A 20,663-nucleotide genomic window follows, 5' to 3' on the forward strand; every position below is an offset into this window, starting at 1 on the left:
GGTAATTATACAACAAAAAATATATTTGTTTTAAATAAAAACAAAATGATCATTTTCCATGGTTAATAGATTTCTTTGGATATAATTTTTATATATTTATAGTTTGGGAGAATTCCTTATTCATTTTTCATAACTATAATTATAGTTGGCTATTATGGTTTGTGTCATATACAGTAAATTTATATTTAATATAAACATGTTTGCATATATATAATTCAAAACTATAAAAACACCTTTAATAACATGATGTATATGAATAATAAAAAAAGAAAAAAACATTTAAATAACATGAAACAACTGCTTCTTAAAGTTACCTTTTTAGAAGGGGAAAAAATCTTAAGAATAACAACTAAATCATAAAAAGATAAAAACCACTCATAAAACAATACTGAGTAACAACAAAGGTGGGTTCATGTCTACTGACATGACACAGAAAAAGATGAAAAGTATGAAGGACTACAAATATCAGAATAATAAGAAATTTTAAAAAGGTATAAAAAGATTGGATTTAAATTATTTAACAAGATTTAGAGGAAAATTATAAAGATAACAATGCAGATTTGATATGTAACATGTTTTCCAGAAAAAATAAGAATACTTCTTTTTTTTAAAGAAAAACAAAAGACAAACATATTCTATGGGCTGTTTTGAAGCCTCCATGAAATTGTCATTTTAAAGGGCTTAATTTGTTATGAGAATTGATAGAATACAACATAGCTATATAGCTTAAAATAATATTGGTTGCTTAATCAAGACAACACTAAACTTAAAAGGAAAACTTACAAAAATTAGTTCTACAGCACAAATCCACATAAGTTGCAAAAAGTCATTTTTACTTACAATTGGCACTGATCACCTTTTATTCCCTTAGTTGTGCAGAAACATTTTCCTGTGTGCATATGACAAATATTTGCATGGCCACTGCATGTACAAGCTGTAAGTCAAAACCAAAATGATATTGAATATTCTCCATCACAAACATGTGCATCATATTTTAGGAAGAATTTATTACCTTATTTTTAAATCATGTATTTTCCTCTTGCTATCCATGTATTTGCATAACAAATACTAGGGTTACAATATGTTATTTTTAATTAAAGGTAAGTAAATTCACTTATTTAAAAATTTTGTTAAACTCTTTTAAGTCTTTGGGGGGTATTCTGAAGTCTAGTATGGATTGAGTATTATTCTCATTCTTCTCTGGGCTTCTTTCCACTTCTAACTTGGACATCAACTTAGTGAAATGAGTCTCAAAGAGCGTAAGAGCTTTGGAGCAAACAGCTTAGCTTCACAATGTACATCTATAATCACTAGATATGTGACCCTAGGCAATTTATTCACTTCTCCAGGTTTAGTTTCTTCACCTGCAAAAGGACAATAATAGCACTTGGCTCTCAGAATTTATGTGAGAATTAAATGAGATAGTGTATTGAAAATACCTAACATATATCGAGCACTTAAAAAATGCAGCTATTACTTCTTCAACTACTCCCACTGCCAACAATAATAAAAAATATTGTGTTAGAAAGCATGTTGCTGGCCTTGGGTGTGCCAGGCCCAGGGTGCACGTTGTGAGCGTGTGGGAGGAGATGCTCCGCCTTCACAGATCCAGTTCTTAAGGGAAAACGGCAACATCCGTAGGTCAGCGGTGGAAGTGGGGGGTAGTGGGAATTAAAGGAGAAGAAAAAGAAAGCATGCCTATTCGCCCCCCAAAATCATCCTTTTAAGCTTCTGAGATCCTTCTCAGTTTTAGTTTTCCAGAATACTAACTGAAACATAACACCGAGTATCACGCTGGCACACAGTCAATTTGGTTCGTGTGGACCTGTCTCACTTTCTTAATTTGAATTCCTTGTTAAAGAGCAGCATTCCAATCATTGAGGACACAAAGCTCACTCATCATCGTGACCAACATCCAATCAATCGCTAGGTTCTAGTTTCTACAGGCACACTCTCTCTTGTATCTGTCCCTTCATTTTCATTGTGATAGCCATCATTCGATTACTGTCATTCACGTTCTCTTACTGACACCGATAAAATCACGTATCTGATCTTTCCACCTTCAGTATTTTCTAGGCTGCAACTCATTCTCCAGTCCTGAGACATAATCTAAAGAGACAAGGCTGACCATATCACTAGCCCTTTTAAAAATCTTTACTGAGAACTACTGTGTTCCTGCACACCACCAGCTAGTTAAACCATTGTTGATAAAAATGAAATAATGTGGTCTTTCCCTGATTCACATACACATATAAAGGTAAGCTCATGGATCAGTGGTTTTGATCAAAATATAAAATATTCTAGAACACTACACTTCTTGCTAATTGTTTATGATTATTTGGAAAAATAAATAATTGCTTTTGAAAAAATTAATGTAAATACACATGAAAAATAAGTTTGTACTAGGTAGGTATTGAAGAACTTGTTTCTTTTTTTTCTAGAATAGATTTTTACATAGAAGTGTGAATTTTTCTTTATAAAGAATATTTAAATAAACCAGCATAATTTTCCTATAAGTTTGTAGAATTAACTATAAAAACACAAGATGTTAGAATTACAGAAAAAATGACAAGGTGCAGAAATGCACAGTATAAAGGAAACTATCATTGAGCAATAAAGGGACACTAAGAAATATTGATACTATGTAACTTCATAAACAGTGAATGAATATACCATGATATCTTTTAATATTAACTAGAAGAATTTCATATTAAAACTGTCTTGTATTCAGAACCTCACTAAAAAATGATGCATAGTAATAATTTTAAAACCGAAATAAACCTTTTATTTCTCCTTTATGGCAGAACTATATAATAGTACACACAGTTTCTTATAAGAATTACCATTGTATAGCAGTTTTAATAATTTCTGAGACAAAAAAATGTTAAAATACCTTTTAATGTATGCTCATTTTGAGAAAATTCCCTTGTGACCTGCAATTCAGGCTTAAATGGCACAAATGTATTTTAAATCCAATTGTTTAAAATTTATACTTCAAGACAGTATTGAAATTATTCTGTTGTTGTCAGCATTTGAGGTTATCTTTTTATGCTGAATAAGCACCTATAAAGTCATCATACAGTGGCCTTTTGTTTGGCAAGTTTTTATGATGAAGATTTTATAGCCAAGACATACACTAGAGAGACATTATGTGGTCACGTGATATTTCTGTTCTCTATAATAAAAGCTGCAATATCAAGTTACATCCAAAACCTAACAATAAGGATAGAAAAAAAAAAAAGATTCTATAGGGTTATTCAACGCTAACCAAACACCAAACATTGAAGTTAAAGTTCAGTTTAAATTGGAATGGAAAACAGAACTTTGTGCCAACCAAAAATAGGAAGGATGATGTTGAGTAGGGGGCAGGTTTAAGGAAGGTGCTAAAGTTTGCCGGGGAGAGTTTCCCCAGCAGTCAAAAGTTCAGCAACTGTGTCTCTAGCAGTTTGATGACACTCAGCCCACAGATAGTTCTTTTAAAAGGCATCTAACAGGAAATGTCATTAACTGTATCTTCTACCACCCACAGTCAAAGGTCACCCTGAAATACTTGGCTTAGTTCTTCTTGTCCTTATAATTCCTTCTATGAAAATCAAAAGGATGAAAAGAGCTTGAGAAGATGGGGTAAAGAAAACTTATGGTGACTGAGCATCTGCGAGGAGCACTTCACCAAGGAAAACAAAGGATTTCAATAAATTAGTAGAGACAGAGGACAAACTAGTTAAAAATATTATAAAATTTAGGCAATGAAGCTTTTTTTAAAAAAGTATGTAGCTGAGATAGGCAGCTCTGCATAATTTAAAAAGGCTTTCCTGGTTTTCTTAATCTGATTAAATTTATATAAAAATGCCATTCTGAACAGAATCTTTGATCAAAGCATAACTTCACAACTGCACCATATACTAAGTATCTACATATCATTATATAATTATTCATTTAATGGCCTCTCTTTGGAACATCTAAAATCTCAGGTTGGCTTTTCTCTGACACAGAGGATGATAATGTGTACTCAGAAGATGCAAATTTTCAATTTTGTTCTGTCAAAACAATGAATAAAACCCAGACTTCCATGTCAAGTGATTTTCATTTATCTGCATCTTTAGATTATTGAGGTCAATGCTCCCGGTTTGAGAGAATTAAACTTCTTACTTTTATATTAAGAAACGCTCAGATTCATTTGGTTATGAACTTTCTGCACAAATGAACAATCTGCAATATGTGAGAAGAGTTTAAAATGAAAAAAAAAAAAAATCTCCCATCCTAGTACAAAGTAGTTAATTAGTCTTTTTTTACTACCTGTAGTCTCAGAGAATATTTGTCATAGCCTACTGTGTTTATTAAAGTATTAAATACTTCTGTAAAAATCTGCTATGGACAGATAGATATTCTTAATAGGCCAAAAAGAACTGTCCTAGGACTGTCACTATGTTGAAAGAACTCCTTTTTCCCAAACTGGAAAATAATGTTTCTTTATCACTATTAAAAGTAAATATATACATATATATGTATATGTACATATTATATGTATACATACATATATATAAAATCAGATAAGTATACTATTACATATAAAGAAATATTAGATAAGTATATTATTAAAGAACAAAAAAAGAACAAAAATGAAATAAGGTAAATAAATATAAAAGTAGAATTTACTAAGTTCAATTATGAATACAATGTTAAAATGTTAAGAATTTATTCATAATTCCAATTAAACTCATTAAACACCTTGCAATAAATTAATCAAAAATAGTAAGACCTAGATGAAGAAAACTATTACTCATCCAAGGCTGTAATTTTTAAAATGTCTGTATATTTCATTATTTAGAGAGGTCTTTTCTTTTAGTACTTTTTTATGAATTAAATAAAACAAATACATGTAAAGATATTAAAATATTTTAAGATTAATAACATTATAGTTTAGTTGTCTTACATTTAGAAAAGAATTATTATGGAAAACATGCAACTCATGATAATCACATAAAATTGAAAGTCATAAATTGCCCTCAACTCTCAAAGGCCTACACTGATCTTTTTATCAGAATTAATCTCTTTGTCTGTGATACTATCATTCAATTTCTTCGTCACACCATTCTAATGCCCATACAATGTATATAAATTTAAGTCCTAACACAGTAAGTACTCAATATGATTGTAAAGCCCAAGCTCTTAAAAGTTTTATTCTTCCGTAATTACAAAGACAGATGGATGGATGGATGGATGGATGGATGGATGGATGGATGGATGGATGGATGCATAACAGCCCCAGAGCAAGTTTGTATCAGAGAATCTTCCTGAACATTAATGAGAAATAATTTTAACAAAACACTTTTAATAGTTAATTATAACAGAATAGGCATAAATATGCCACAGTCTAAAAACTGAGGAAAATCTGCAAATATGTTTATATAATATTGACATGAATGTTAAATTGGCTTTAGTAGACCAAATTTTAAAAATACCTAAATCTGTGCTACATTTAAAGCCTCAACATTTGAATATAAATCGATTTCCTTCTTTTCCTTAATATCATCTGGGCTCCTGATTGTAATAAATATATCTACTAATAAAAAACTTTTCTCAATAAGGTGAACTAAAAATGAAGAAATAGTAGGAAATTTATACTTTCCATGTTTTATAAGTTGATGTTGGCCATTGCTACATTAAAAATAATTCCTTAGTTGTGACATATTGTTTAAGTTAGACAGTTTATTTCCTAAGAAATAAAAATGACTTTCATGTATCACATCACCATAGAGAAATCGTAGGCAGCAAAATACTGTCTTGCCAACTTTAGAAAACAAGGAAACAATAAGGAATTCTTTAATAAAATATATTTTCCACAACAGGTGTATCTTTCTTCATTTTCTGTAGTAAAAAAAAAAAAAAAACTGAAGTAAAAGAAGAAAATAATTACCTGTACACTGCCCTCCGTTGGTTGGATCTCCATAATAACCTGGCATGCAGTCCTGACACTGCTTTCCTGTGGTAAGATTTTTACAGTGTTCACACACGTTATGATTGATGCAAGTGCTATGTCCGTTACACTGGCAAGCTAAAGGAAATAGTAAGAAAATATGACAAATATCCACACGAAAACACCAAACATAGAATAAATATCAAGACAATAATTTATCTTAAAAATCTGAATAGTAGCAAAGTCCAAAGAATATTTCTCAAGTTCTTTTTATGTATAACATATGTGGCTCAAAATATTAATGCAGGATTATATAATACAGTAAATTCTGTATTGAAATTTTGCCTTATGCTCTATAACATGTAGGTGTTAGAGATAAATTGAAACATAGATGCTATAGGTAAAGAAGGGCTATTTTTTAACATTCTTTGAAGATTCATGTGAATATTATGTCTATTAAGTTATATAAACATGAGACTGAATACAGATTTAATAATGTAAAAATTCATCTTAATTATATCTACACAAAATAACAAAGGATCAGTAAATATAGAAAATTGTGTGGCAATTGGTCCTTACTTCAAGAAAATACATTCATGTACAATGAACAAAAAAAGTACTTTTAAGTTAATTTGCATAAACGTTTATCTACTTTGGGCAGGAAAACCTTCAAGACTTAATTGAAATTCCGTGTGATTGTGAACTAACAGAATCAAATTTAAAGCCTGAGTTTTTGTGTCTTCGTAATAAGATTTAATATGTTTTCATCTTAATATTACAGTAGAATCCAAAAATTTCAGATGAGAGATAAAACTCATGCCTTTAGTGTCTATTTGGGCCATGATATTGACTTAGTTTAGTAATTGCTTATCCGAACATCATCCTCATTGCCACCTTCATAACCACTGTCATCGTTAGTACAACTATAATAGCATTTAACTGAGCTCTCTCTCTCAGTCTAGCCAGGAAAGTCAATGTTCAGTCTATTGTTTCTGCCTGGCATCTATTCTGATTGGTCAGTTTACATGTAGCATCGCTTTTTAAGTATTATAAATACCATCCCATTGCCATATAGTGTACTAGGTGGTACACATGAATTATACATGAATTATACCATTTAATTCTCACAACAATTCTATGTGGAAGGTACTATTTTGGGGACCATTTATATCTAGGATGAGACAGCTTGGGTTAAGGAACTACCCAAAGTCACACAGCTAATCAATGACAGAAACGAATGCATAATCAGGATGTATGAATCAAAAAAACAGACATTAAGTACCATACCTCTTTTTTGAAAATTTCAAAAGTGAGAGAGAAATCCCAAGACACTAGTGTAAGGTCATCAACATCAGTTAATATCAAAGGGTGAAGAAATACACCCAAATAAAAAGTAAAAACCAAATGCATATATCTTACAGAAATTTTCAGAGGCATATTGTAACACAGCATATAAATGACATGGAGTCATCGTGGAAAAATGTTAAATACCCTTCATCACCCTTTCTTTGAAATTGAGAAATATAATATAGTTTTCAAACTTTTATTATCATATATTATTATGAAACGGCTAGGAGAAAAACTAACAACAAAGGAAAACATTCATAATAAATTAAGTGAAATAAAGATACACAACATTATGTTTAAAATAATCACAATTTTGTTTTTAAACATATAAATATGCCTATGAGGAAGTTAATGATGCTTATCTTAGTTTAGAAAAATTTTTCTGCACTATTAATTTTCTACAATAAATTCACATTGCTTTATAATAAGAAATAATTATGTTAACTTTAACTTTTTAAGATGTGCTTAAAAAGTTTAAGGTATAGTTTCACAGAAAATTTTATGTGAAATCAATAGGTTAATTCACTCAGGTAAAAACAAAGTTTATTGAGTGCTCACTACAGGTAAAGCATTACTTGGAAAAGTCGAAATAAGAGATGGGTTACTTTAAGTATTTTATGGAATTCCTGACTACATTTTTTCATCAGAAAACGACTGCTTTAACTTCTGAGTCAGCTGGCTAAATTTAGCAATCACATCTAACATCCACCTCACAGATTACCACTGAAATAATAAGAAAACTTGCCAGGAACAACAGGAATTTGGGTATGGCGACAACTACACAAATAAAACTAGAAAGTAGTAACCTACGAAATTTCTGGAAATTAAAAAAGGGGCCCCTGACATAATGCCACTCAACTGTCGCTTCCTCAAAGTGAGAAGTTCTGAAAGCAGATCTGGGCCGTGTGGCAATCCAGAAGCATATCGCTGTACAGCTCCACACAGCTGCTACAAAGTGTGATACAGGGAATCTAATGTTTCACGTAGTGAATATACTCCACAAAAAGCTAGTATAATTTAGAGCTAACTACAATCAAAATTTCCAGCAAAAAAAAGAGAATGGTCACCGTCATCACTGGTAATTACTACAGTAGCAATGGCAAAGGAGAAGGCATGTTATAGAAAGTAGGACCTAAGCATAATGGCTGTATCAGCCAAGAATACTCTGTAGGTAAGGCTATGATTAAGTTTTATTTCTCACTGTTATCAGGGTGTTGGATCAACAGGTAATGAAAACTTGTACTTCTTCCAGGATATGTTGTCACCTGAAAGGTTCTAATAACAGCCTGGCTATGTTACATGAATAAAGCTAAAGAGAAGCCATCCATACTATTCTGTTTAAATTTTAAAACCCGCCCAGATGGCTCCTCATCTATGGACACACAAACAGAAAAATATGAAAATAAAACATAATGAAAAAGTCATCATTGAATATGCAAATAAAGTACATATTTTGAAAAATATGTGCTCTCTAAAACAGATATAAAACATTTTAAAATATCTGCCTGACATTCTCAATAGAATTCAAAAATATATATGTGGAAAATCAAGGATAAAATTTATCCAAAAGTTTTTTGAACACATAGCCTACCTTAAAAGAAAATTATTAGTGCTAGAAATGAAGCAGGCACTCAAAATAAGAATATTAAAGATAAGTTTGAGATAGATACGCAACAGTGAAGAAGTATGGGTTTCAAAACCCAGCAGGGCCAGGAGATAAAGTCTCTAGCATACTCCACCAACGGAATCAAACTTAACTATATTTATAAATGTCTGAAGCCTTTGATTATGGCTCCCATCTGTGAAAAAAGTACTAAAATACATCACGAGCCCAAATAAGTAGAAAAGAATCAGGTCCACTAGGTATGTGTATGAAAAAAAAAAGTCACTGGTGAAAAATTAAAGCCTGTGCCAAGCATATGTGTTTGACTGAAATTCACATCATCCATATGGTAGAAAAACCCCAATATCAAATATTAATGTAAAACCTGTTCTGTAAACAAGGAAAGACACATACACCTTGCAAAAGCAATGTAAATGGCCCCTTGAAATACTTCTACAACTCAGATCACACAAATATACTACAAAATAGAAACCTGGATAATTTTTTCCTGATAAGAGTTAAATAATTAGTATTTTAGGCTTTGCAAACCAAACAATCTTTGTCACAATTACTCGCCTATCCCATTGCAGTATAAAAGCAACCACACACAATACACAACAATTGATAACAGCTGTAATCAAATAAAACCTTATTTACAAAAATAAGCAATGGACTAGATTGGATCTGCATGCCTTGGTTTACAAACCACTTATAAAGTTAAAAAAAAAAAAAAGAACAACACTTAATTAAACCTCAAAATGAACCACTGTAAAAGCATCATAAAGGAGATTCAGGACAAAAAAAGAGATAATAAAAATGAGAACTGACACCCCAAAAACTGGAGTAAAAGGACAATCAAAATAATTAAAGACAAAAATGTTTTTAAACTATGCTTAAAGAAGTAAAACTAGGTGTGATGACAATGTTTCATCAAATAGAGAAAATCAATAAAATCACAGAAATTATGAAAAACTACTAATGGAAATTATGTAATAGAACAGCATAGTAACTGCAATGAAAAATACACTAGTGGGATTCAACAGTAGACTTGAATTGGCAGAAGAATTAGCGGTCTTGAAGAGAGATCAATAGAGATTATATAAACTGAAGTAGAGAAGAATAAAAAAATGAACAGGGACTCAAATAAATGTGGGACACCATTAAGTGCACCAATATATGCATAAAGGAAATGCTGGAAGGATAAGACAGAGAAAAGAGGTTAAAATTTATTTGAAAAAATAATTCCTAAAAAATTCTCAAATTTGATATAAATGTTAATCTATGCATCCAAGAAGTTTAACAAACTCTAAGTATAATAAACATGAAAAGATCAACAAACCAATACATTATAACAAAAATGATAAAAGCCAAAGACAAGGAGAAAATCTTGAAAACTGCAAGAAAATATGACTCTTCACTTACAAAGAAGCCCAATAATATTAACAAATGACTTTTAATCGAGAACAATGGAAGCCAGTAGGCAGTGGGATAATATAGTCAAATCTCTCAAAGAAAACTATCAAACAAAAGTTTTCTATCCAACAAAGCTACTTTTCAAAATCTAACATGAAATAAAGACCTTAACAGATACACAAAGAGAATTCATTTCTAGCAGATCCACCTTTCAAGAAACACTGCAGAAAGTTCTTCAACGGGAAATCACATGATCCTAGACAATAATTCAATTCCACATAATAAAACAAAGAGCACTGTTAACAGTCATTACATCATTACAAAAGCCAGTAAAAATATATATTTCATATCTTTTCTTCTCTTATCTGACTTTTTAAAAATCATATTTTTAAAAATATACATAATGATATTATTGGGCTTATAACATATAAAAATGTAATATATTTCTCAATAACAGCACAAAGAAAGTGACTGAAGGAAACCTATATTGGGCTAAGAATAGGGCATAGTATTACCAGATAGAAATTTAGATTCACAGGAACAAATAAAGAAAACCAGAAAAGGTAAATACAAAGATTAATATAACAAAAGCTGTAAAGATATACTTGCCCTCCTTTCTTCTCTCAGTTTTACTAAAAGACAAAATTATATAAAGTAATAAATACAAAAATGTATTGTTGAGTTTGCAACATATATAGACATAATATGAATAACACTGCCAAAAACAGGAGAGAAAGAGACCCATAAGAGCGACATTATTTCATCTCACTAGAATCAAGTTAATATAAATCTGAAGCATATTTTAATAAGTTAAGATGTATACAGTAAACTCTGGAGTAATCACTAAAGAAATAGCTCAAAAAACAGTGAAAAATCATTAAATAAACAAAAATTTTACATTACGAAATATTAACTTACTGCAAAAAATAAATAAATGAAGATCAGAAGAACAAAAAGGTCATGAGACATATGGGGAAAAAAAGTAAAATAACACGTAAATCCAATTACACAAATAATAACATTAAATGTGAATGGATTAAATAATTAATCAAAAGGCAGAGATTGATAGGCTGAATAAAAGCCTGTTCTTTCTACAAGAGATACACCTTAAGATACAAACAGAATGAAAATTAATGGATGGAAAAAGATATAGCATACAAACAGCCATCAACAGAATGTTGGAGTGGCTATACAAATGTCAGATAAAAAAACTTTTTAAAATATTACTAGAGATAAGCGGGAACATTTTATGATAATAAAAAAGGCAATTCATCAAGAAGATATAAAAATTGTAAACACACATGCACCTAACAAAGGAGCCTAAAAATACATGAAGTAAACACTGACAGAAATTAAAATAGAAAACACGATTTGACAATAATAGTGGGAGACAGCAATACATCACTTTCAATAATGACTAGAACAACCATACAGTAGATCATCAAGGGAATAAAAGACTTGGACAACACTATAAACCTATTGGACCAAAAAGACATATAGAGCATAATCCATACAACAGCCTGAGAATATACATTCTTCTCAAGTGCATATGAAACATTCTCCACGAGAGACTATATATTAAGTCATAAAACAAACTTCAGTAAATTTGAAAGGACTGAAGTCATAAAAAGAGTATGTTCTCTAATCACAATGGAATAAAATTAGAAACCAATGGCAAGAAAAATTTGGGAAAATCACAAATATGTGGAAATTAAGCAACACGCTCCTAAATAACCAATGAGCCAAAAAGAAATCACAGGGAAATTACAAATTACTTTTAGGTACATGAAAATGAAAACATTACATACCAAAACTTACAGAATGAAGCAAAAACATTGCTTAAAAAGAAATTTATAACGGTAGGTTACATTAAAAAAGAAAAAGGTCTCAAATCAACCTAACTTTTCACCTTAAGAAATTAAAAAATAAATAGAAAATTAAACTTAAAACAAGCAGAAGAAAGGAAGTGATAAAGATTACAGTGAAAATAAGTGAAATACAAAGTAGGAAACAATAAAGAAAATCGACGAAGCCAAAAGTTTGTTCTTTGTAATGATCAACAAAATTGGCAAAATTTTAGATAGACTGACCAAAAAATTGAAGACACAAATTATTGAAATCAAGAATGAAAGAAGAGACATACTACTGACAAAGAGTGGGGAAAAATTTATAAGGAAACACTATAAACAACTCTATGCCAATAACTGAGATAACCTAGATGAAAAAAGGCAAAACCTTCGAAAGTCACTAACTACCAAAACTTACTCAAGAAGAAATAGAAAATATGAATAGGCTTTTACAAAGGAGATTTAGTTAATAAACAACAAAATGCCAGAAAAGTATAGCTTAACTTATGAATTCTACCAAATTGCTTACAGGTGCAAACATCATCAACAAATTACTAGCAAACTGAATCCACTAGCATTTAAAAAGGATTATACGCCATGACTATGTGGAATTTATCTCAGGAATGCAAGATTGTTTAAACATATGTAAATCTATCAGGTAACACAATATATTAACAGAGAAATAAAGGGAAAAAAATCCACATGATCATCTCAATAGATTGGAAAATACTCAAGAAACAAGGAAGAGAAGAAAACTGTCTCAATTTGATAAAAGGCATGTATCAAAACTTCACAGCTAATATCATAGTTAATGGTGAAAGGCTGAAAGCTTTCCTTTTAAGATTAAAAACAAGACAAAAATGTCCTTTCTTGTCACTTCTATTCAGCATTGTACTGGAGGTTCTGGACAGGGCAATTAGGCAAGTAAAAGAAATAAAAGGCATCCAGATTTTTAAAAAGATGTAAAACTAACTCTATTTGCAGATAACATGATCTTACATATAAAAATCTCTAAAGAATCCACAAAAAAAAAGTTATTTAAGCTAATAAATGAGTTGAGAAATGTTGTAGGATAAAAGACCAATTAGTATAAAGAAATCGGTTTTATTGTATTTCTATAAACAACAATCCAAAAATGAAATTAAGAAAACAATTCCATTTACAATAGCATCATAAAGAATTAAACACCTAGGAATAAATATATTTAACCAAAGAAATGCAAGACTTGTATGTGGAAAGCTACAAAACATTGCTAAAAGAAATTAATGTAAAGATATTCTGTATTCACAGATTGGAAGACTTAATATTATTAAGACAGCAATTCATTCTCACTGATCTACGAAAGTAATATCTATCAAATGTCAATAGACTTTTTATAGGCATAGATAAGCAGATCCTAAAATTCATATGGAATTACAAAGGACCCAGACTGCCAAAACAATCTTAAAAAGAAAAGCAAAGTTGAAGGACTGACACTTCCCAATTTCAAAACCTACTATAAATTTACAGTAATCAAACCAGTGCGGTCCTGGCATATAGACAGACATACAGATCAATGAAATAGAATTAGGTCCAGAAATAATCTCATACATTTATGGTCAATTGATTATTAACAAGGGTTGAAAATCACTAAGTGGGGAACAAATAGTCTTTTCAGTAAATGGTGCTGGGGTAACTTGATATTCACTTGCAAAAAAAATTAATTTAGGCCCATATATCACACCTTATGTAACAATTAACTAAATACGGATCAAAGACCTCCCTAAATGTAAAAGTGTTAGAAGAAAATGTAGATGTAAATCTTCATGACTTTGGAGGAGGTAACGGTTTCTGAGATATGACACCAAAAGCAAAAGCAACCAACAGAAAAAATGTAGATATACTGGACATCATCAAAATAAAAACTTTATGCGTCAAAGGACACCCCCAAGAAACTGAAGAGACAACCTACAGTTTAGGATAATATATTTGAGAATATTATCTCTGATAAGGCCTACTACCCGGAATACATAAATAACTCTTAAAATTCTATAATTAAAAAAAATTTAAAGAAACAAGAATTTGAATAGACATTTTCTAAAGAAGATATGTGAATAGCTAATAAGTATGTGAAAAGAGCATCATTAGTCATAAGAGAAAGGCAAATCAAAATCCCAATGAGCTACTACTTCACGCCTACTAGGAGAGTAGTGATCGAAATGATGGACAATAACCAGTGTTGGTGACGAGAGTGATTAAACCCTCAGACACTGCTGATGGTCGTGTAAAATGGTAACTCTGGAAAACCACCTGGCAATTCCTCAAAAGATTAAATATATATTTATTGTATGACTAAAAATTTCATTCCCAGCTACATACCAAAATAAATAATAAAAAAACATGTCCACACTAAAACAAAAAATGTTCATTGTAGCATTATTCGTAACTGCAAAAAGGTGCCAGAGTTCCATCAACTGATGAACATATAAACATGTGGATGAAATTTAAAAACTTATACTAAGTAAAAGAAGTCAGACAAAAAAGGAAACAAATTATAAAATTATATATTATAAAATGAAATGTCCAGAATAGAAAAATTCACAGAGAAAGAAAGCAGATTAATAGTTTTCAGGTGCTGGGGGAAGGAAGAATAACTAGTGACTGTTGTAATGGGATTTTTGGGGGCGGGGGAGGGTAATGAAAATGTTCTGGAAGTATAAGATGATGATAGTTGCACATGTACTAATTATAATAAAAACCACTGGATTGCACATTTTAAAACGATGGCTTTTATGGCATCTGAGTTATGTCAATAAACAGACAAACAAACAAGATAAAATGAATTAGATGAGCCGAAAATAATTTGCATAGGTTTTTGCAACCTCTGTATATACAACATTCATAATGATATTTGATCCTTGCTCTCATCAAAAAAGTGAGATTTTTCCCACTCTTTGAACATGGACTGGCATCAATACTTTCTCAGAACAGTAGAATGCAGAATGGTATAGAAATTCTGGCTTAGGCCTCGAGGCATGCATACTCTGCTCTCTCCTTTTTGGAATTCTATTCTAAGAATACCATATATAGAAACCCTGTCTATACTAGGGAGGATGACAGGCCAAGTATAGCAGAGAAAAGTCATTAACAGTTGAAGATCCCTAGACCAAGCAGCCAGCTCACACCACCAGACATGTGAATGAAGCATCTGAGACCATCCAAAACCAGTCCAGCTGCCAAATAAGTGCAGCCATCTGAGAAAAAAACAAGAGAAATTGGTGAAACTGCCCAGCAGAATTCAGCAAAAGCAGATGATGCAGAATCATGAATAAAATTGCTTTAATACCTTAATAGTGAGCTGGGGTGCTATGTTAAATAATAATAAATAATTGAAACATAGATCTAAGAGAAAATTGGAAACACCTAAAAAAAAAAAAAACAATTAGGGAACTGAAATATAGATCAAAGGAGATGCAAGGATATACAATATAGAGAAGACAGTAAAAAAAATAATTGAGGACATAATGAAAAAGCCTAACATAAGTGAAGTGAATTCCTAGAAATAGAGAAAGAATGGCACAGTGGAACAGAAGCAATACTTGAAGAGATAATGGCAGAAAACTTCACAAAAATGATGAAAAACATAAAGCTACAAAGTAAGTCATACGATTCACAGTAAAAAATAAAACCGATACTTAGGTACATCATATTATAATTACTTATATCCAAAAACTAAGAGAAAAAATCTATTTAAAAAAAGTCAGAGGGATGAAAAAGAGATACTGCTTTCAAAAGATAAACAAAACTGAGAGAAATTCTTAAAGAGAATAAGAGGAAGCCAGAAGAAAAGGAAATTATAGCTTCAAATTATTTTTAAAAATATATCTGTCCACTTAGAATGTTATTTCCAGTAAAAATATCCTTCAAATATGAAGACACAAACATACACAATAAAAACTTCTTCAGGTATACGAAAGCTATGATAATTTAATGCTATGATTAAAAACACAATATTTAAGTTAAAGTTCATCGAGCTAAAAAATATTCTAGCAGAAGGAAATTCAGATCTATAGGAAAAAATAAAGATCACAGGAAATGATCACAATATGGATAAATAAAGAGATTTTTTTCTTATGATTTCTTTATAAGGAAATTGTCTAAAGCAAAAATAATAATGTATTTTATGGTTAACAACTTATAAAGAAGTAAAATATACGGCAATAATTATACAAAGGACAGGAAAGGAGCAAATGGAATCACTATCATAATATTCTTACCTTATATATGAAGTAGTATAATATTGTTTCAAGGTAGATTGTGATTAAGATAAAGATGACTATTACAATCACTACAGCAGTCACTAAAAAAAACACAAAAGAGGTATAGCTAAAAATCCAATGAAAGTGATAAAAATGGACTTAAAAAACACTTAATTAATCCAAAAAAAAAAAAAAGCCAAAGGAGGAACAACAGAGGAAAAATAAAGGAAATATTTTAAACAAATATCATAATGATAGGACTTAAACTCAATAATACTAATATTATATTAAATCTTAATTAACTAAATACTCTGATAAAAAAAAGAGATTGTGAAACTAGATTTTTTTTAAAAAGCAAGACCTATAGACTATTTACAAGAGATTAATTGTAAATAAAAATATACTGAAGACTTCCACTTCTGCCCATGAAAGATTAACCACTCTGATAACTGACCTCTAACGGTAAATAAAAAAACTAAAGAAAATGTATGAAACATCTATTTTCAAATATTAACAAGCAGCTCAAGAATGGCATGCCTAAGAGAAGAAAAAACAAAATATGACTGCCATGCTTGCTACCTAGAGGCATATTTGAGGATGCAGCCCAAGGAAAGAAACCCAAACAAAGGCATTCTAGAAATACTTAGTTGAGGGAACAAGGGTCAAAGTTCAGGGAAGTCAAAGCTCAGGGTGGCTAAATTTGTGGGGCAAAATCCTACAGAAGAGAGAGTTGCACATAGCAATCTGCAGAGGGGTTTGAGTCTTTGACTGAATAATGAATTGATCACATTTTGAAACCCCATGAAGCTGGAGAAAGAACCACCAGAAAACAGTCAAATAATGCCAGATCTCACAGAGGACTGGGAATAGTTTGTATTCCTCCTAGTCAAAGTGGGGAGACCTCATAATACAGTGAGCATTGTATAGAGACCACAGAAAGGCACTGTCTTAGTAGAGGAAACAAATTAGCACTGGACTGAAGGCTGGAATGCACAAGCCCTAATAAGCCTTAAAAACAATTTTTGAAATGATCATACAGATCCCACATAACATACTGCATCCCAGAATAAGGTTCGACACACTAAAAGAAATAGAACATAACCAAATAATAAACTATAAAAAATAAATAATACCCAGATACCATTAAAAATAACCATGCTGGAAAATTTGATCCATAATCAGTAAAAAAAATATGTCACTAGAAACAAAGAAATGGCATATAAGATGGAATGAGCAAAGAAGGATTCTTAAAACAGCTATTAAAAGAATTCTCCATATACTCAAGAATATGGAGAAATGGAAAATATAAAATGACTAAAATATCATATCTATAGATGAAAAACAAAATAAACAAAATGAAAAATAAATTCAATGAGGAAAGAACAGCCTTTTCAATAAATGGTGCTGGGACATCCAGATATCACCTGCAAAAGAATTAAGTACCTATCTCACACTACATATGAAGAGTAATTAAAAAAAAAAAAGAACTGATCAAAGACCTAAATGTAAGAGCTAAAAATAATAACCTCTTAAAAGAAAATATAGGCATAAATCTTTGGAATCTTATATTATGCACAGTTTCACAGGAATGACACCAATAACACAAGAAACAATAGAAAAGACAGACAGCACATCATCGAAATTTAAAACTTTTGTGATTCAAAGGACACTATCAAGAAAGTGAAAATATAACTCACAGAGAAAATATTTGCAAATCAATTTTTGATAAGAAACTTGTAATTATAATATTTTAAGAACTCTTATGGTTCAATAATAGACAGATAAATACTCCAGTTCAACAATGGTCAAGAATCTGATAGACATTTTTCCAAAGAAGACATACAAATGGCCAAACAAGCACATGAAAAGATGTTCAACATCATTAGCCACCAATAAACTGCAAATCAAAACCACGACAAGGTACCTCTTTTCACACTCACCAGCATGGACCATAATTAAAATATGTAAAATAATCAGTATTGGCAAGGATGTTGGGTAACTGGAACCCTCATGCATTGCTGGTGGGAACGTAAAACAATGTGGCAGCTTTGAAACAGGCTGGCAGTTCCTTAAAAGATTAAACATAGTTACCATTTGACCCAGATATTCCATTTCCAAAGTAATGACAATATGTCTACACATACACTTGTACACGGAAGTTGGCATTATTCAAAAAGCCAACGTTTGAAAATGCTCAAATGTCCAGCAACAAGTGATGAATAGATAAACAAAATGCGGTATATTCTTATAAGGGAACATGATTTGAGAATAAAAAGAAGTACTGCTATAAGTTACAACACGGATAAACCTCGAACACATTATGCAATGTGGAAGAAACCAGTCACAAAAGATTATAATTGTATGATTCAATTTATATAAAATGTCCAGAATAGGGAAATCCATAGAGATATAAAGATTAGTGGTTGCCTAGGGCTGATAAGGGTAGGTGGGAGGTTAACATGCAGTGACTAGTAAGCATAAGGTTTCTTTGGGGGATGATAAAAATGTTTTAAAATTAATTGTGGTGATGGTTGCATAATTCTGTGAATATGCTAAAAACCACTGAGTTACACACTTTAAATGGGAAAACTGCATGGTGTGATGGTTAGTTAGTCTTATGTGTCAATGAAGCTAGGTTATAGCACTCCATTATGTAATCAAACACCAATGGTCTCTTCAGTGCAGTAGGGAGCTGTACATATGATGGGATAATCACTCTGATGACTAGGTACGTTACATGACAGAGCTGACTTTAAGAAAGGGAGCTTATCCTAGATAAAAGCAATCAGATGATCCCTGACAAGGAACTAGTATCCACTTGAAAAGAGAGATTAAAAGTGTGAGGGATCCCATTTGAGGTTTTGAGACTACAATGCTAGTAGGAGATGAACCCTTCTATGCGGAGGAGGATGTGAGCATTCAGAAGCTGAAGTGATCACTGGCTGACAGCCAACCAGAAAACAGGCACCTCAGTCCTACGACTGCAAGGAACTGAATTCTGCCAACAATCGGAATGAGCCTGAAAGCAGATTCTTCCTCAGAGCTTCCAAAAAACACTCAGCCTGACTGACAACACTTCTGAGACCTAAAGCAGAGAAGCCAGTCAGGCCAATGCCCCAACACCTGACATACAGAACTGTGTGTTATAAATGGATATTATTTAAGCCTACAAATTTGTGATAATGTTTTATGCTGCAATAGAAAAAAAATATACTCTCTAAAATAAAGCAGTGAGAGAAAAACAAACTGGTACAGTGCCACCTACACAAATCAAAGAAAGAAGTAACCTATAACATCTCTGGAAAATAAAAGAGGATCCTTGTCATACACCGCTAAAACTTCATCTATTTTGAAAGTCTGTTATTAGGTGAAAACGTTTAGGAAATGTTATGTCCTTTTGCTGAATTCATCCACTTAATCTTTATAAAGCGAACCTCTTTATTCCAGATGATATTTTTTGCTCTGAAAACTATTTAACTGATATTAGCATAGCCAATTCAGCTTTCTCTTGATTTGTTAGCTATATATGGGTCCATTCTTTTACTTTTAAAATATGCAAATATCCTGTTTCACCCATTAATTTCAACATGCTTAAGTGGATTTTTCTTACAGTAATTATTACTGTGGGGTCTAACAGTGATTTTTTTTTATTTCCCTCATTCCTTCTACATTTATTATTTGGAATTTTTCTGTAAGAAATATTTGTCTACCCTTGTCCATTTATTATTAATTCAGTCATTTAAATCAGTAGGAAACCATGGAGATGGTTTCATATCATTTCACTTTGGGCTACAACCCAATACAATCACTATTCTTTTTTGCCCAGATGTGATCTACTGAGAACTCTTTTAAGTTGGCTCTGTGCCCCCTGACATAATCTCATCTTTCTTTTTCTTTTAATAGCACGTTCTGCCACTAAAACAATGCTCCAGGCTCATCTACAGTCTCCCTGTCTCAGCCCTAGAATTGGCCATTTCACTGGAAAACAGTATTGAGAAACCAAGATGTGGGCACTGGATTTACTCGTTGCTACTGGGGTATCATGGCTTCTAGGCCCTCCCTGCAAACAGAGCCAGGAAATATATATAAATATATTCTAACTATGTGTACACACTAGCTATATTAACACACACATGCACGCGCACACACACACACACACACACACACGAATTCATGTTGTTATCTCAGACCCTAATCCAACACCACGAGGTTATTTGCAGTCTTCACTCCTTGCTTACTTTTAACTTTTTTCTCTGTCAGAAACCTTCTCACATTAAACATACTTCATTTACTTATAT

The 20,663-nt window shown here is 31.5% G+C and overlaps 1 protein-coding gene across 1 annotated transcript in view; it reads right to left on the minus strand.

Annotated features, from left to right (window-relative positions):
- Nucleotides 1–20,663, minus strand: part of ATRNL1 (attractin like 1) — a 548,298-nt gene that overhangs the window by 395,766 nt on the left and 131,869 nt on the right. The window contains exons 19-20 of the mRNA XM_006920939.3: nucleotides 5,918–6,055; nucleotides 841–934 (exon numbers count right to left, since the gene is read on the minus strand). Of these exons, the coding sequence (XP_006921001.2) occupies nucleotides 841–934; nucleotides 5,918–6,055 (232 nt within the window). The remainder of the gene's footprint in view (nucleotides 1–840; nucleotides 935–5,917; nucleotides 6,056–20,663) is intronic.

This window comes from Pteropus alecto, unplaced genomic scaffold (genome assembly GCF_000325575.1).
Source record: "Pteropus alecto unplaced genomic scaffold, ASM32557v1 scaffold177, whole genome shotgun sequence".
NCBI classification, from domain to species: Eukaryota; Metazoa; Chordata; class Mammalia; order Chiroptera; family Pteropodidae; genus Pteropus; species Pteropus alecto.